General features: G+C 39.0%; 4 protein-coding genes and 1 long non-coding RNA gene across 6 annotated transcripts; 2 read left to right on the forward strand and 3 right to left on the reverse strand.

The window, feature by feature from the left end:
• Position 1: 1 nt before the first annotated feature.
• On the reverse strand, positions 2-1,469 carry LOC145440389 (LYR motif-containing protein 5A-like). The gene has a single exon (XM_080317989.1). It carries the CDS (start codon positions 1,467-1,469, stop codon positions 1,158-1,160), a length of 312 nt encoding a protein of 103 aa, XP_080174115.1. The 3' UTR covers positions 2-1,157.
• Positions 1,470-1,495: 26 nt separating this feature from the next.
• LOC145440388 (protein FAM177A1-like) lies at positions 1,496-4,699 on the reverse strand. The gene is made up of 5 exons (XM_080317988.1): positions 4,399-4,699; positions 4,055-4,153; positions 3,159-3,225; positions 2,901-3,078; positions 1,496-1,870 (listed from the first exon to the last, which is right to left on the reverse strand). Exons 1-5 carry the CDS (start codon positions 4,504-4,506, stop codon positions 1,804-1,806), a joined length of 519 nt encoding a protein of 172 aa, XP_080174114.1. The 5' UTR covers positions 4,507-4,699; the 3' UTR covers positions 1,496-1,803.
• Positions 4,700-5,247: 548 nt separating this feature from the next.
• LOC145440390 (gamma-secretase subunit PEN-2-like) lies at positions 5,248-7,087 on the forward strand. The gene is made up of 2 exons (XM_080317991.1): positions 5,248-5,445; positions 6,324-7,087. The coding sequence occupies exons 1-2, from the start codon at positions 5,385-5,387 to the stop codon at positions 6,566-6,568; spliced, it is 306 nt and encodes a 101-aa protein (XP_080174117.1). The 5' UTR covers positions 5,248-5,384; the 3' UTR covers positions 6,569-7,087.
• A 200-nt stretch (positions 7,088-7,287) lies between these two features.
• Positions 7,288-10,738, reverse strand: LOC145440373 (alpha-N-acetylgalactosaminidase-like). The gene is made up of 6 exons (XM_080317966.1): positions 10,469-10,738; positions 9,327-9,483; positions 8,994-9,251; positions 8,726-8,939; positions 8,501-8,664; positions 7,288-7,779 (listed from the first exon to the last, which is right to left on the reverse strand). Exons 1-6 carry the CDS (start codon positions 10,657-10,659, stop codon positions 7,468-7,470), a joined length of 1,296 nt encoding a protein of 431 aa, XP_080174092.1. The 5' UTR covers positions 10,660-10,738; the 3' UTR covers positions 7,288-7,467.
• A 2,516-nt stretch (positions 10,739-13,254) lies between these two features.
• Positions 13,255-15,929, forward strand: LOC145440391 (uncharacterized). Of its 2 annotated transcripts, none has more exons than XR_013915536.1 (2): positions 13,255-13,809; positions 15,652-15,929. It is a non-coding gene; the product is annotated as an uncharacterized LOC145440391 (long non-coding RNA). The 2 variants fall into 2 exon arrangements; XR_013915535.1 differs by having other exon boundaries at positions 13,255-13,723.
• The last annotated feature ends 696 nt before the right edge of the window (positions 15,930-16,625 follow it).

Below are 16,625 nucleotides of genomic sequence, written 5' to 3' on the forward strand. Positions count from 1 at the left end.
ATCTATTTTTAAAACAAAAGATTGTATAAACCAGTAGTACCCAAACTTTTGGACTCATCGCCCCCTTTATGAAGCTCGACATGTCTTCATCAACATGCTAGAAGCTAGAGGTAATCACTACGGTTGCAAAGTGCTCAAGTAGGTTGATATACATGTTTCACTTACGTGGTTTTGTTTGTATACTATTTGTTCAACAGTTTTTATCACTGGTGAAATACTAATTTTACATACGCAATATTTATCACGTCAAAATCCTTGCTATAGCAAACCCTGCTACAGCAAATTCATATGTCAAGTGAAAAGTAGGTTTTGGATGCACTGCAACAACACGTTGCTACAAAATTAAGAGGAATCATTAATATACAGTTGAATAGTATATTCATAATGAACCGAACATTTTCGGCTGACAGTCGTCAGGGGTAATCGTCAGCAACTAGCAGATAATTGGAAAGATCATTGTATATCAACAATCGTGTCACAAAATATGACGTCACCAGCATGAAATTGCGAATGAGGGAGCGTTCAATGTACTATTTTTAGGTGTAGGCCTATACACCAACCAATACTCTGTCAACAAAAGGAGTTCGTGTGCCACCTAAAAATAGTACGTTGAACACTCTCTAATTCACAAAATTTCATGCTAGTGACGTCATATTTTGTGATACGATTGTTGATATACAATGTTCTTTCCAATTCTCTACTAGTCGCTGACGATTACCCCTGACGAGTGTCAGCCGAAAATATTCGAATTCATTGCAATATGAATATACTAATCAATTGTATATAGAAGTTCTGTACCTCCAAGAAGCTCCTCAAATAGGAATCATTAACAAACCCAATTGACATAAATTGATCCAAATTTCAGCTTGTCTCGGGCTGGGTTGAGTGAAGCACAGAGCCTCTTTTCCATCAGCACCCATCGAGTATATATTGAGGTTAGTAAGAAACCCAAAACTAAACAAAACATTGACCGCACTTTCTAACATTTCTCAAAATCGCCCCTCAGGGGGCAATATCGTCCACTTTTGGAACCACTGGTTCAAGCGGTATAGAATTAGAATATTATACACTCTCGCACTCAAATAATCAAGACATAAAAGTGCACAGTGACAAGGCGCAATGTAATAAATGAGGGAATAGAGTCGATCGTTCAAGTCTCACGGTCCGTCAATCATTTTTTTCGTGGCCTTAAGAATGGTTTCGTGATGGGGTTCATCCTTGTAGTATCTACTTCGAAGCGTTCTATATTTCTTCAGCATGTACAAAGCTTCCAGTTCCTTGATGATGTATTCACCGTGCTTGAGACGTTTTTCAATTTCAACAGGGTCGGCGAGGTCCTTGTTTTTCCAGAAGGCGTTGTGACACTTGTCTCGAAAGTATACGAAGCCGAGAGGATAATCCTTTCCCATGAACAGCAAGTTCTTATACAAAGTTTTAACTGCGTAACGCAGACGATCAGGATTGGACATCACGTGATTATATTAAAGATATCACATCTAAAAAATAGAAATGATGGAATATATAAAACATCCCAGTCCAGAAACAGTGTTACAGCAGTGATTTGAAACATAGTAATGCCATGAGCAATAATGTGTCATCTAGTATTCAACACAACAACACTAACTATATACATTAGCTATACACAACATAATACAATACATAAGAACAGTATCAACAAAAGCAAAGAATGAAGAATTTTATAAGTGAATCCAGAAAATGTAACAGAGATAGCAATATAAATGCACGGATTATGTGAAAGACTAAAATAGAACACAAATAATGACTTTGTAAACGGAATGTCCTTTAAACACTGTTATCAGTCACTTCGTCTTTCCCGACCTCCAATGCAACATTATCATATTCTTGTGAGCTGAAAAATAATCACTTGTTAGCACTATTACTGAAACATCTTCCCGGGATAATCAATATAGCAGTCATGTGTCAAGACTGGCAGTGGTGACTCACAATCAAACAAAAACGTACTGATAACTGATAAGGTGTGATCCCACTGCACCTCATAGAAGAATTCAATTCAATCAAAGAGCTGTCTTATGAATGTGTTATGATGATAATACTAATGGTTCTATGAGACTAATTTGTGATGTGGCTTCTGACACACCATAACCAAAAAAACAAATGTGTAATATTATTCTTATAAGTGATCAGAGACAGAGTAATTCTACTTTTTTTGGAGTAAGGCCTACTCAAGCAGTTTTTGCCTACTTGTACTACTTTCTGAAGAACAATTTTTGATGCAAGATTCTGTGAAGTAGAAAGTAGTTAACAAAATTGGTTTGTAGCACTTTTCTGTGTGAAATCATCATATGAACTGGACAAAATAGTCCCTGTATCGCGGTAACATAATATTATTTTGGAAAATTCCCTTATTGGTGGAGTCATCGGTCGTTTTAAGTAATGCTAGTCACAAATTTGAAAGTGACTCAACCCACCTCTTATTTGGGCATACTACATAAACCATACATCCACTTCTCAAAAATACTTGAGCACTTTTCAGACGATTCATTTTCTACTTCTATATGAAGTAGTTTTGGAATTTCTTGACAATTGCTACTTCTACTTGTAATAGCGTCAAAATAATAGTAATAATATTAATGCGATGGTACAATAACGCGAGTGAGATTATGACCATTCTATTTAGTTGTAAGAGAGAAGCTGTGGATTGAATTAATGAACCAAGAACGACAGATACTTCAAATATAAATGTAGGACTTGTTAAATTATACCGTAAGTGAATCGTGGATAATTCCGTTCCAATAATAGTAGATCTACATTGCTCGATCATCAACGCGAGAAAGGGCATTTTTGTTACTTTCCAACATTGGAATCTGGTACATGTTATCTGCATAACTACCGTTGTACAATCAGATATAAGAACAAACCTTGACTTTTCTTTCATAGACCGAATATAGTTCATCTCAGCCTCCCTCTCTTCTTTTGCTTGTTGTTCGTCCTCCTCTTCCTCCAGTTTCCTCCTCTCTAACTCATCCAGAGCATACTGGAATCGCGGAGTAGTTATGCCGAAAAACCAAGCCAATCTTTCCCCGAGATAATCACAAACTGAAAACGATCAATACTTTAGCCTTGGACATAATTTACATTAAACTCAATAGTTCAACAAATAGATCACCGTGGCCTACCTGCCAGTCCTTTGGAAGCGCTGACTGATGTGTAGTGCCAGATATACGGACCCCAAGTAAGACTTTGCTGTGGAAAGTGAATCACAACACATGAATGATTTGAACAAAAAAGAGGCAGGCCCACTCCAATATCACCATGACTTATCCATATCAGAGCAAAAAACAGGAAAATGAAATGATTTCTTTTCTTTTGAAACTAAAAAAAATATTTCAATAAAAAATTATATAATAATATTTATAGCATCTCTCATCTCGTAAAATTTTTTGGTAAAAGTTTGGTGTTTGGTGTCAAATTGCTGTAAATTTTTTACTTCCATTATAAATAGAAGCAGGTATATTCTAAACTACTTCGATTCAAATTTGAAAAAGTAAATCGAAAATTATCTCGGCAAAATTATGCACTCAAATTTTGAAATGTCAATGATGATTTGACTCGACTTGAGTCAATCTGTGTAAGGACTTGACTTGTACTCGAGTCATTGCGCATGACTCGGACCAAGTCACACGACACGATGCTGGGACCGTCAAAACCGACATTTCATTGTAGTTTCGAAGAATAGTAAAGTTACCACACTATTGTTATTTCATCTATTAGTCTGGTACTTGAAAACGGGACAAAGTGAGGAAAATTAGTACAATGCAAAGCATTCAATATCGCCGACCAGCGTTGTAAAATGTGGGATAACAAGAGTTCAACTCAAAACTGGACAATCAACACAATGAATTGGACTCGAGTCATTACACTATGAATCGAGCTCAACCATCTGCTAGACGACTTGGACTCGGTGGTGAATTAAAAATGACTCGACTTGACTCGAGTCAAAACTGTCAAGTTACTGACGACATGTGGTTATATCTCACTACCAGAAGTGAGGCTTGTCAACAAGGAAACATACCGGATCAATGTAAGGTGTCACATCTTCTTCCTCTTCTTCTTCATCCGTGCTGTATTCCTCATATATTCCATCACTGCAGTGAAGAAGTCTTCTAGGCAGCTACAAAATTAATTGATTCAATAATAATGATATAACTTTCATGGTGCTTTGTATAGTCATAATCAAAGCGAATTACAGTGTTTTTCGCCATTCAATTATGGGAAACTGATTACAAAAATATTTCAAGTCGAAGCAAAGCAATATATGTAGTTGATAGTAGCTTGACATGATTTCGTTGTTAGACTTGGATGGACACAATGTAAATTCATTGTGAAGCTGGGACCTGGGAAACACACTCAAGTTACCTTCACTTCGCCTGATTTTGTTATCTTATAGTGACCATCTTTTGGTAGGTTCAATACTGCACCAGTAGATGAGTCCGGCAGAACTTCATTCTTTGATTGTGATTCCATTTGATTCCCGTCACAGCGTCAATGTACCCCTGGTTATAGATATCTGGAATAGGCTCACTACAAAAATGAGAAAAGCAAGCTCAAGACATGGTACAATATCGCGGAAAATTACGCTATTTAATTCAAGATCAAAATATTTCAGCAACTATATACGATGTCATGCAGTGTCGTGCATAAAACTATAAAATGTTCATGATAACATCATCTCATCACTTAATATATATCATTACATCAGAACATCAGTAACTCAGTTAACTTCAAGTTGTAACATTTTTTGTTTTTATCATGTTATCTGAATCTGACGAGGGGTGTTGTATTGTTCTGACTTATGTCAGGCCAAAGTATGCGTTGATTGATTGAAACCTGATTAATTGTCTCCATTCTGGCTGCAAGTGACTTGATGATCTCCAGATCCCTTTCTCTCTCTCCCACCCTGATTACTGAGCTCAGCTGATTATATAGCTTTGTGAGCTGTTGTGATCAAGTCAGTGGTTTCCTTGTAACGAAAGGATATGATCCTGTTATACAAACCCGGACCTAGCTGGAGATTTAAAAATATAAATTATTTTATTTTGCAATATAAACACTTTTTGGCATAATTTTATTTCAAAATACATATTTATCAATGATATGTCTATTGGTTAAGGTTATATTTCAAAGAAATTTGGGTCCAAGTTATTTCTAAATGTGAAGGTGCTCTGGTCGCTGTCTAGTGAATTAATGAGAAACTGACAACAATAACACCCGTCTCGGCTCTGGTGTCTGGTTGAGAATGAGATAGATTTATATTCATTGAATTCAGATCGCCACATCTCTGTTTTCGTTGTTTGACAGGGCAGTTAGAATTGATTGCAGGATCGAAGAATTTTCCTGAAACAATGAATTTAGAGAAGATATCCAATGAAGAAAAATTAAAGCTCTGCCAGAAATATTATTATGGTGAGTTCTCCCTCGGGGTTCCGGCTTTAGCCAACCAAGGTGCGAGGTCTATGTCGCCAGGGTCCCATATTTTCTGTGCAAAACTGTATAGCAATTCTGCATGGTCTGTCAAAGATATAAGGTGGAAGAAGTCGTCATGATCCGTTTGCTGTTACTTTTCTGGTATAGCATATTATATTCCTAATATGCTCCGAACTTCTTCCCATACACTTCCTCAACTACAATTGTCCTGCAGTATATAGATATATTAGGTTTTAGGCTACGCATATTCTACACTCGGTGTACTTTAAACCACCCAGACATGTTGTGAAAGATAGCATGCTTTGAGTGGAAATGATTGACATTGCACCTGTGGTAGCAATTGATAACTCCGAATTATTTCCTTTCAATTTCATAAACTATGCAGCAGGAGATGGTGTGCTGAACAAAATGCAAGTAGCAGTAACCCAGCCTTTGGTGGGATGTCCGTAAAGCACTTGTTGGAAACTAAAATGATGCTGCAAATGTGGATAAGTTGCACAATCAGTATGCTCGAAAATAACTTCCTCTTTGCGGGTGCCACCTAACCACCTTATTTGGAAATTCTAAACATGTCCCAATGGTATAGCCTACATTGATTGCTTGTGGCTGTTGTGGAGGTGGCGTGAAATCAAATATCTATACCTTTCGTGAGATATGTATAAACCCCAACTGAACCAACCTGTTGAATTTAAAGGATGGCACTATCATGGTCTGGAGACACCAGAGGTGTAATAACATATATGGGTCTTATTTTCATTATCTGAAGTCCTTGTATGGACGCTGGATATTGCTTGTTGCTTTTACTGGACACAGGTATCGTTGACTTATATTCGAGTAACGGTGCTATACTTTTTCAGGTGGATTTGCTCTTCTCCCATTCCTTTGGATAGTGAATACCATCTGGTTTTATAAAGAAGCGTTCATGAAGCCGCCTTATCCAGAACAAGCTTGTATTCGTCGGTATATTATTAGGTCGGCGATTGGCGGCTGTATATGGATTGCGGGACTGACTGCTTGGATAGTCATTTTTCAAAGGAATAGAGCGGAGTGGGGCGCGACAGCTGATCAAATCTCCTTTATTATACCCAAAGGGATTCCATGAACATTCTGAAAATTTACATTGGCGATCGCGAAGGCTTGAAAGGCTCCGCTCGAGTGTGGCTAGACCCCATATATTTCCTTCATTTCCACTCAGGTTACCCAATTACACATCTTCTGATGCCAACCATGAGTAATTTTAAAATTTTTGTGAGATACTGTTTCGGTGATTAGCCCATGTTTTCTGCCAGATTATATTTTGTGTGGTGTCTACTGCTCTCTGAAGTCATTGAGTCTTAATTGCGCCTAGACAATATTGTTTTGTACTTTCTCTTTCATCAAACATATCTAGTATTGTATCAGTGTCTTAGCTGTGCAATATTAAAATTGATTGAAGGGGGCTTGTTCTTTAAAATATGAGTCCTTAATGAGAAATACATTTGTATGAATGATTTGCAATTTTGAACCTGTGTACGTACATTGTACACCTAATCCATCAGGAGGACAATCTCCATGTGTGTTATTGAAACCTGCGTAAATAAATCTAATTGAAACCTCCGTAAATAAATCTAGCAAAGCCGGAGTTCATGATAAGTGGTCCCCGACTGTTTGGGCAGTGGAAACTGAAGTTGATCAATACCAGTGTAGACTTGTTAAAACTAGAGGCAAGCAATGGGACTGAAAAATATCATAGTAGTGGGTATTTTGTGAGACGATACGCAAAAACCTTCATGGTTAATATCACGTTTCGAATGCTTAACACCATGCATAGGCTACCAAACGTTTCTTCTAAGTCATAGCCACGCAATATAGTGTATTCAGTACGTTGTCAAATGATGGTAAAAAACTACGAGTTCATTGTTGCACGGTCTCGCAATAGTGTATAAATTTCGTAACTTGTCAAATCATGGTAAAATCTACTGATTTGTTGCATATCACAGAAACGTTGAATGTAAAGAAGAATTACAAAAGATCGAATTCCAATACATCCACCTTCAGTTCAGAGACTGAGAACTTGTACGGAACAGCACGGAACATTCTTATCCCATTCGGGTTGACTTCGATGGTAATTGGCTCTGTGAGAGCGTAAGATTTGTCAGAATTGTGATTGAAACTATTATCAGTGTCAAAAATGTCGATAAGGACGTATTCCGCAGCAGGGTTTTGTATTCCCAATTCCTTCAATGTAAATGTAAACCCTGTCGGCTCCCCATAAGGTTCAGTCGTGAAGACGGCTATCGCTTGCTGCTCACCGACCAACGGTCTCACCCACAGCTGCAATCATAAAATGATCATTGAAATGTTTTGAAGAAGTTCATGTCCATCGCGAATGCCATCAGGAAATTCTAATCGGGCAGAATATCATAGACGGCAACTACATGCAACCATTCACCAATAGTTATATGTCAGACAAACAACCATGATGAGCCCAACAGCTTCACAATATTACCGAAGTTTTATGTAGAATTTTGGATGAATCAAATTAAAATATTGGCAACCATCACAATGCCTAGTATTAAAATGGATGAATTTTCAAGTAGATTTGAACAGATCAAACAATTCCTTCCTACTGTAGTCTCATGATAGCTCAAGATTTGTAGCCTAATTATGATGAGTGATACCCTCAAATTACAAAATAGGTTTTCAACAATTTACTAATAAGCTACCGTTACTTGGCAAGGAACACATTGTGACCATCGCTAGTCAGGTAGTAAGGGGAAGTTGGGAACATTACAGTGTGAAGTATTTTTCAATCACGTCTATGGCAGTAGCACTTTTAAAACTTTAAAGCAGAGAAGTTGTTTAAATGAACATAGATCTCTCCATTTGTTATGAACCGTTGTGAAAATTGGGAATATCACCAGCTTCACCTGTATCAAGATCTTTTACAACAAACCATGTTGTCTCTAGTGATGAATTATTTGAAGGTGGGCTCAGGAACTCCAATGGCGGCTGATATTGGCGCATCAGGACAATACAATATAAACTATCTTACCTGACACATGTGATCGGTTCTGATTCGCCTCCCTTGTATACCCAGAGGATCCTGGTTAACTCTAATCACTTCCGTATTGAAGTAAATTTTGTCCCGGATCTTCTCATCTATAATACGTAGGTCTGCGGAAACCAGTAATGGGGCTGCAAGTATCGCCCACATTCCTACGAAGAAAAAAAACGAGATTTACAGCCTCATAAAGAAAAACGGGACATGAAATCATACCGAATTGCAATTTCGATTCTTCAAAGCTGAGTGAGAAATCCCCTGCAATCAACATATCAGGGTCGTTCCATTTACCGGGGCCAGCAGCCGGTATGAGGGCGTCTTGATTGTCTCCCCACCAATTGATAATTTTCAAGACCGCTTCCAGAGAATCATCTATATCGCCGTAATTGCGCCACAAATTGCAGATTTCGCCCAACAGAGTATAATTCACCTAGATACCTCAATTGGAATCACAATTCTTCGATGTACACTGGAGCTAAAATACCTTTGGTGGAAGACCGCCTCGATATGCTGGCCAGCTGCACGAGTAGACGATTCGTCGACCAGTTGCGTTCAACTCTTTGCTCATAAGCGGATATCCGACAGCCTGTTCTGTCTCATTTGAGTAGCAGCCGTCAAGTTTGAGCATATCAATTCCCCACTTCGCAAATGTGCGGGCATCAATTTTTTCGTAACCCATGGTGCCTGGATATCCTCCACATGTGAGGGTGCCCATATCTCCATAAATTCCAAGCTTGAGACCCTGAAGAGATTATGGCATTACATTACAATCAGGAGGTCATCAACATTTGCGATATTACTCTGTTTCTGTACCTACCTTCTCATGCACATAGTCTGCCAAGGCAGCTATACCACTTGGAAATCGCACAGGGTCCGACTGTAGCTCCTTCTCTGTGGTGCGGTTCTTGGATGACCAGCAGTCGTCGACATTCACAAACTCGTAACCATGTTTCAACCAACCATCCTCGTAAAGCCTTAAAATTACTATTTACATGAAAAAGCTACCATACGTGAAAGAAATTTTATTGTCTGTCACATTTCCTGTTCAACAGTAGCAAGTACGGTAACCAAAACATTTGATGGATCATTGTTTCGTATAGGAAGTGACGAATATCAATTGAAAAATGGGTATCGGCATATGTATGGCACAAAACAATTAGCAATCGAGTATAAATTGACAGAGATGGTCAAAGTAGTCATCGTTGGTCCTACTCAAGTAGAAGTATACAATTGAATTGTATTATCATATTGAAATGAACCCAAACATTTTCGGCTGACAGTGCTGATACTCGTCAGGGGTAATCGTCGGCAACTAGTAGTGAATTGGAAAGATCATTGTATATAAATAATCGTATCACAAAATATGACGTCACCAGCTTGAAATTTCAAATGAGAGAGCGTTCGATGTTGGCCTACTATTTTTAGGTGGTACACGAACTCCTTTCGTTGACATAGTTTTGGTTGGTGTATTTTGATAAAAGTAAACTCCAAAGCACACAAATAGAAGTGTGAACGGCCCCTCCCAACGACGCGAAATCTGTCGTCTCGATAATTATCCGCACAAATTTCATGCTGGTGACGACATATTTTGCGATACGATTGTTGATATACAATGTTCTTTCCAATTCTCTACTAGTTGCTGATTACCCCTGACGAGTGTCATACGAAAATATTCGGGTTCATTTCAATATGAATATACCATTAAATTGTATATTGAAGTTCTGTACCTCCAAAAAGCTCTTCAAGCAGAAGTAAAAGTAGAAATACCGATTTCCAAGTAAGTGAAAATACAAGTATTCTAGGCCTGAGAACTGTTTGGTAGAAGAATTGGACATCCTGTGAAATTATCATGTCAACCTATACACTTGCACATTTACAAACCACACACCATGCAGTTCATGTCATTTTAATGTACGGAACTTACCATAATATTGAAACATATTTTTACAGTTGTCCTACCTGTCAGCCATGTCTCTGTATAGTTGTTCACTAATGCAGTTTTTCGGGTGGTTAACACAGTCTGTATTGCACCTGAATCGCTCCCATGAAAGCCATCCCATGGGCGGTGTTCTAGCTACTCCGTTGTTATAGCAGGATACATAAATAATCAACGTGCAGAAGCACAAGAATCTCAAATATCCACTTAACATCGTGATTGAGAGTTAACCTATGCTTAAACATATATATATAAATATATATATATAAACAATCTATAAAAATAAAGTAGATGGGATTAGTCTGTCAACTAATTGGTGATATTAACAGATCAGTAGGGTCTATTTTACCAAACACTATATATCGAATGAGAATGAGCTTCATTAAAATCTATCAAACACAACCAACACCACTAGAATAATAATCAATAACCATCAGATTATATAGCAGTGTTGGGATCAAGTCACTACCTTCGAGTCACGAGTCATTGCACATTTTGACTCAAGTCAAGTCAAGTCAATCGACTTTCGAAGGTGACTCGAGTCAAGTCAAGTCACTCGATTTTTGGATGTGACTCGAGTCAAGTCAAGTCGAGTCAAGTCAAGTCACGAGTCAAGTGACAATTCAAGTCAAGTTGCCTTTTCAAAGTATGAGGCATGATTACGTCATTGCATGTTGCTTGTTGTCTGAAATACAGATTTAGTGGTCATTGATTCTGAACCGATTAACGAATATAGAGTTTAATATATACGCAAGAAGGCGCTGTATCGCTCACATATACAAAGAACTGCTAAACTACGCTAGTTATTGCATAATGCATAGCCTCAGTTTATAGTTACCAGCTAAAATAGAGAAACGAATTCATAAGATGCAATACATTACCCATTTACAAATTGATATAATACAATTCGAGCCTGCGCCAATGGTTGAGGACTATACAAACTATATTCAATTTCAGTAAAACAAGAGGTTTGGAGTTTGGTTAAGGTAAGAACAGAGAACAGAAATAGACATTTTGCTATTAAATTACTTTACTATACTAGTTTACGACAACGTAAGCTGTAACCATCGATCACTTCGTTTGCGGTCAATTTATTTGTTAGAGAAAAATGGAGGTTCAGTAAAACGCACGATCATTGAATGATTGGTCGCTCTCACGGGTTACACCAGCGATTTGCAAACAATCCGGCCACATGCAAGATACAGTGATTTTTATCGACACCGATTACTTGATGACTTGAAATTGACTCGTGAATTTTGCTCCGAGTCACGAGTCAATCCACATTTCTGATACGCCGAGTCAAGTCAAGTCAAGCCCTTTTAGCAAAGTGACTCGAGTCAAGTCAAGTCATGCGAAAAAGGTGACTCGAGTCATCCCAACACTGTTATATAGATGTTTCTTCAACGATGATGAGTAGGCTATATCAAGTGTTTGATTTCAAAAAAATTCGACGGTGGTCAATCGACGGCACATGATGTAACAAATTGAAAAAAAATGTTACAATGCTCAGACTCCGAATCATCAATTAAAGAATTTCCACAATGAAAACAAAGGAAGGAGTAGAAATGGCCTGGCGGTTGGAGTCCCACAATTGAATTTCAACCTTGGCCTATAGCTACAGGGCTACAGAACATGGACAGTGCACACTAAATGAGGAATTGCCAAATGAAATATCTAAAAACTAAGCAAGCTATGACAAGTCATGCTGCATCACCGGTTAAAACACAAATTAAAAACTTGAAATAGTATGTTGATATCAACATTCTTTGGTTGATATCATGGACATTGTATACACGTTCGCAATATTAATATATGTGAATCAACTGACAATTTCTTATCGCTCATACTGTCAAACTGCAACTGTCACTCATCAGCTTTCATATATCGATGAATGATTAGAAATGTTAATAAGAATATAATTCTAATTACCTTACATCGTTACATGTTTGTTAATTGCGATGCCGAGTGCGAGAACGAACGTATGCCCAATTGCCTGTCTCCCATCTAGAAAACCATACCAATAGTCGACATAACCGACGATCGTGTAGTTTGCAGTGTTGGGATGACTCGAGTCAGAGTCAGACTCGAGTCACCTTTTTCGCATGACTTGACTTGACTCGAGTCACTTTGCTAAAATGATTTGACTTGACTTGACTCGGCGTATCAGAAATGTGGATTGACTCATGACTCGGAGCAAAATTCACGAGTCAATTTCAAGTCATCAAGTAATCGGTGTCGATATAAATCACAGTATCTTGCATATGTTCGGATTGTTCGCGAAACGCTTGTGTAACCCGTGAAAGCGACCAATCATTCAATGACCGTGCGTTTCACTGAGCCTCGATTGTTCTCTCACAAATAAATTGACCGCAAACGAAGTGATAGAAGCTTACAGTATACGTTGTCGTAACTCAAGCAGTAAAGTAATATAATAGCAAAATGTATATTTCTGTTATCTGTTCTTACCATAACCAAAACCTCTTGTTTTATTGAAATTCAAGTCGAATATAGTTTATGTAGTCCTCAACCATTGTCGCAGGCTCCAATAGTATCGTATCTATTTGTAACTGGGTAGGCTACAATGTATTGCATCATTATCATTCCGATTCTCTATTCTCTATTTTGGCTGGTAACTCTAAACTGAGACTATCCAATTACGTAGTTTACCAGTTCTACGCATATGTGACCGATACAGCACCTTCTTGCGCTTATATTTAACTCTATATTCGTTCATCGGTACGGAATCAATGACCACTCGAACTGTATTTCAGACAGCTAGCAAATTGCAATGATGTATAGGCTACATGCCTCATACATACTTCGAAAGGGCAACTTGACTTGAAATGTGACTTGACTCGTGACTTGACTTGACTTGACTCGAGTCACCTCCAAAAATCGAGTGACTTGACTTGACTCGAGTCACCTTTGAAAATCGATTGACTTGACTTGACTCGAGTCAAAATGTGCGATGACTCGTGACTCGAAGGTAGTGACTTGATCCCAACACTGGTAGTTTGTACTGTGAAATGGCCTCTAGTGATGCATGCTGTCTGTCGCACAATAGATTACGGTAGATTAGCAATCTATCGTCGGAAAAAGTCTCAAAACATACAACACGCCCCGCCCTGTCCGCTGTCGCCTACGCCTACGCAGCAAGAGCAGGAAACTCATACCGGGAAATCACAGCAAAATTGGTCGGCATTCAGCAAGCATGCATATTGCGAGGATTCTTGACGTATAGAGATCACATGACATACGTGCAGACTGCAGAGTTGCAGGTGAGTTTGTTTACCAACCCTGATTGACTGGAACGGACTGGTACTTCTCGTTTCGGTGTTGTGGAAATCCAAAAGCAAACCAAACGGTGGGTGTGGCAGGGTTGTAAATGCATTTCGTCACTTGGTCACTATAGTGTCAACATTATAGAAATTAAACATGGAACGGCAACGACCGATTTTGCAGCTTCGTTCCGCTTCGCTGAGGCTAGAGTGGAGAATTGTTTTGCGTAAGCGACTGTAGGATTTCTGTCCATCCAAAAGTTATCTACCCGAGCGCAGAAATTACTGAATCTGGTCTTGATCGAAAGCTACTGTTGCACCGATTCCGAAAATATAAATTAAAATATTGATCAGGCACTGATCCACCTAGAATCTGTCCTCCAAGTCTGAAATATCGGCATTGTTCAGAACAATCGGGTAACCGCAACACGATGGCCAAACAATGACCCGTTGCGACCCTCCGATTGTTCGAACAATGCCGATATTTCAGACTTGGAGGACGGATTCTAGGTGGATCAGTGCCTGATCAATATTTTAATTTATATTTTCGGAATCGGTGCCGGTGCCGGCAGGATACTGTTCCACACATCAGGTCCGGCATATTTGATAGAGCGATGATCTTTTCGGTCGATCATATGATATTTGGACGACGTGGACGCGCGTGTGTTGTACCTGTGCGCTTTTGATTCAGAGGTAAAGAAGTCATTGAAGTATTCGGGGCAACGACCGCAGTGAACCTGATACATAAACTTGGCGATTTCTAGTTTCCGCATATCTTCTATGTTTAGGACGCCGAATCTCTTCAGCAGCGACTTATTGGATGTCATTCGGATTGGCAATGGTACATAGGCGTCCTAAACATAGAAGATATGCGGAAACTAGAAATCGCCAAGTTTATGTATCAGTTTCACTGCGGTCGTTGCCCCGAATATTTCAATGACTTCTTTACCTCTGAATCAAAAGCGCACAAGTACAACACACGCGCGTCCACGTCGTCCAAATATCATATGATCGACCGAAAAGATCATCGCTCCATCAAATATGCCGGACCTGATGTGTGGAACAGTATCCCGCCGGCCATCCGACAGTCGACGAGCATGTCCACATTCAAGTCGAAATACAAGCAATTACTACTAAATAAATACAGTCCATCCTCAAGATTACCGGACCACGACTGACCTATCGATCTCGCTTCCCATGACATGCCGCCCTATTTCTTGTCGCTTTCTTTTTCTATACTGTATTCTTTACTTTCATTCAGTGTGCATGCCTCCTTTTTACTACGCCTAGGCCAAGGTGGGTGTCCGATTCCATTGACAAATCCAAGTCGCTTCGACATCTTCCTGTCTATTCATTGTATCGCATTTTTTGTGGTGTATTGAACTGATAAAATTGCTAATAAACCAATGATGATGATGATGATATATATATCAGTGGTTATTAGCCAATACCAAAGCCAATGTAAGGCTATGATTATTATTTGTCCCTCCTAGTAAATAGTACTGTGTCGATAACCAGTGAACTCGACCTATATTGATTTCGGCCTTGGTGAACTGGGCCATCATCATTTTTTAACCCCGCTTTCGGCACTTGCAATCAATGATATAAATGTAATATATCATTGCTTGCAATGTATTAGCTGATTTATCTTAATATTATTATAATTATCATAAAAGCAATTGCTTCATATTAAAATTTTCACGGATGTGGGTAGATTATATGACTTTTATTGGCGAGGACAGCAATCATGCTGACTTGAAGTCGTGTATGAGTTTGTCCTACTATGGCCATGGCCAACTAACTAAAACGTTGACCATGTGGTGCGGAACTAAGTAAATAATCCATGCAATGTTTCTAGGATACAACGTATCCACCTGGATATGCGATTTCTCAATTCGATGTGTTTTGATCTTGATCTTTCTTTTTAGACAATTTTCCTTGCTATTTTCTTTCGTCTTTTACTGGATATTTCTCTGGGCTATAAAGACTCCGTAAGGAAAGCGAAGAATATGAGAGGAGAAAGCCGACATTTCGAAACGTACGCTACTGCGGACACTCCAACCGGGTCTCTCGCATGCTTAGCGTAGGGTCGCCAGTCATTGGAAGGCCTGAGAGCTACAGATGCACCAAAAACTTCCAGAATATCTACCGCAGCGATATATAAAATGTACAACAAGACTTCTGTGGGCTTGCTTCGCATCCCAGACGTCTCTTGTTGTCTCTTTGCCGGCATAGGTTCAGATGCTTTCTTGTAAAATACCGCGCAGACAGGAAAGAATGCAATCATACAAACAAACAGGGCAGCGACTTCGCACACATAGGCTACACCACTCAGGTTTCTAGCATGAGAAGCAGCTTGTTCCCTACCGAGAAGTACTTGAGTCTGCATTTGTGAATATCCTGACCTTCTTCGTTTTATAGAAATTTCACCAAGGAAGCTTGTTATTGGTAGATCTCCGTATATTGCCGATTTTTATACAACTTCGCTGCTGATCAGCATTTGTAGTGCGAATGTCGTCAATCACAGTTCGATATCACAAGGTATAGCAGAGCCTTCGAATTTGGGATTGCGACCGCTGTCATCACTCAATGCGAGTCTCTTCTGATCTCCGTTCTGTCAAGAGCCTACTGGTGGTCTCGCAATGATATTTGTCGCCGCAGTCTCAAACTGTGTGGTGTGTGCATCTTTCTAGTTAAAGGTGCTGATGAATTCATGGACCAGAAAACATATTTGGAATTCAGAAGCGTTAAAATGACGACGCTCATCAAATTATGCGACTAAACAGTAAACACTAGTCAGATATATATATCGTTGTTCTTAGCTTGTCCTTTTACGTTTTTCTATATTAGTTCTCATTCAACGTGCGAGTGCATGCCTTTCAAAGACTACTCCAACTCCAAG

Source organism: Botryllus schlosseri, chromosome 6 (genome assembly GCF_051294905.1).
Source record: "Botryllus schlosseri isolate E-star chromosome 6, Bs_hap1, whole genome shotgun sequence".
In the NCBI taxonomy this organism is placed as follows: domain Eukaryota; kingdom Metazoa; phylum Chordata; class Ascidiacea; order Stolidobranchia; family Styelidae; genus Botryllus; species Botryllus schlosseri.

Coding starts and splice junctions, on each gene's coding strand:
- LOC145440389 (XM_080317989.1), bottom strand. CDS start 1,469: ATGTCCAATCCTGATCGTCTGCGTTACGCAGTTAAAACTTTGTATAAG.
- LOC145440388 (XM_080317988.1), bottom strand. CDS start 4,506: ATGGAATCACAATCAAAGAATGAAGTTCTGCCGGACTCATCTACTGGT. Junction 4,154..4,398: donor CAAAATCAGGCGAAGTGAAG/GTAACTTGAGTG, acceptor TTAATTTTGTAG/CTGCCTAGAAGACTTCTTCA. Junction 1,871..2,900: donor TCTATGAAAGAAAAGTCAAG/GTTTGTTCTTAT, acceptor ATTATTTTTCAG/CTCACAAGAATATGATAATG.
- LOC145440390 (XM_080317991.1), top strand. CDS start 5,385: ATGAATTTAGAGAAGATATCCAATGAAGAAAAATTAAAGCTCTGCCAG. Junction 5,446..6,323: donor CTGCCAGAAATATTATTATG/GTGAGTTCTCCC, acceptor ATACTTTTTCAG/GTGGATTTGCTCTTCTCCCA.
- LOC145440373 (XM_080317966.1), bottom strand. CDS start 10,659: ATGTTAAGTGGATATTTGAGATTCTTGTGCTTCTGCACGTTGATTATT. Junction 8,940..8,993: donor GAGGCGGTCTTCCACCAAAG/GTATTTTAGCTC, acceptor TGAGGTATCTAG/GTGAATTATACTCTGTTGGG. Junction 8,665..8,725: donor AGAATCGAAATTGCAATTCG/GTATGATTTCAT, acceptor TTTTCTTCGTAG/GAATGTGGGCGATACTTGCA.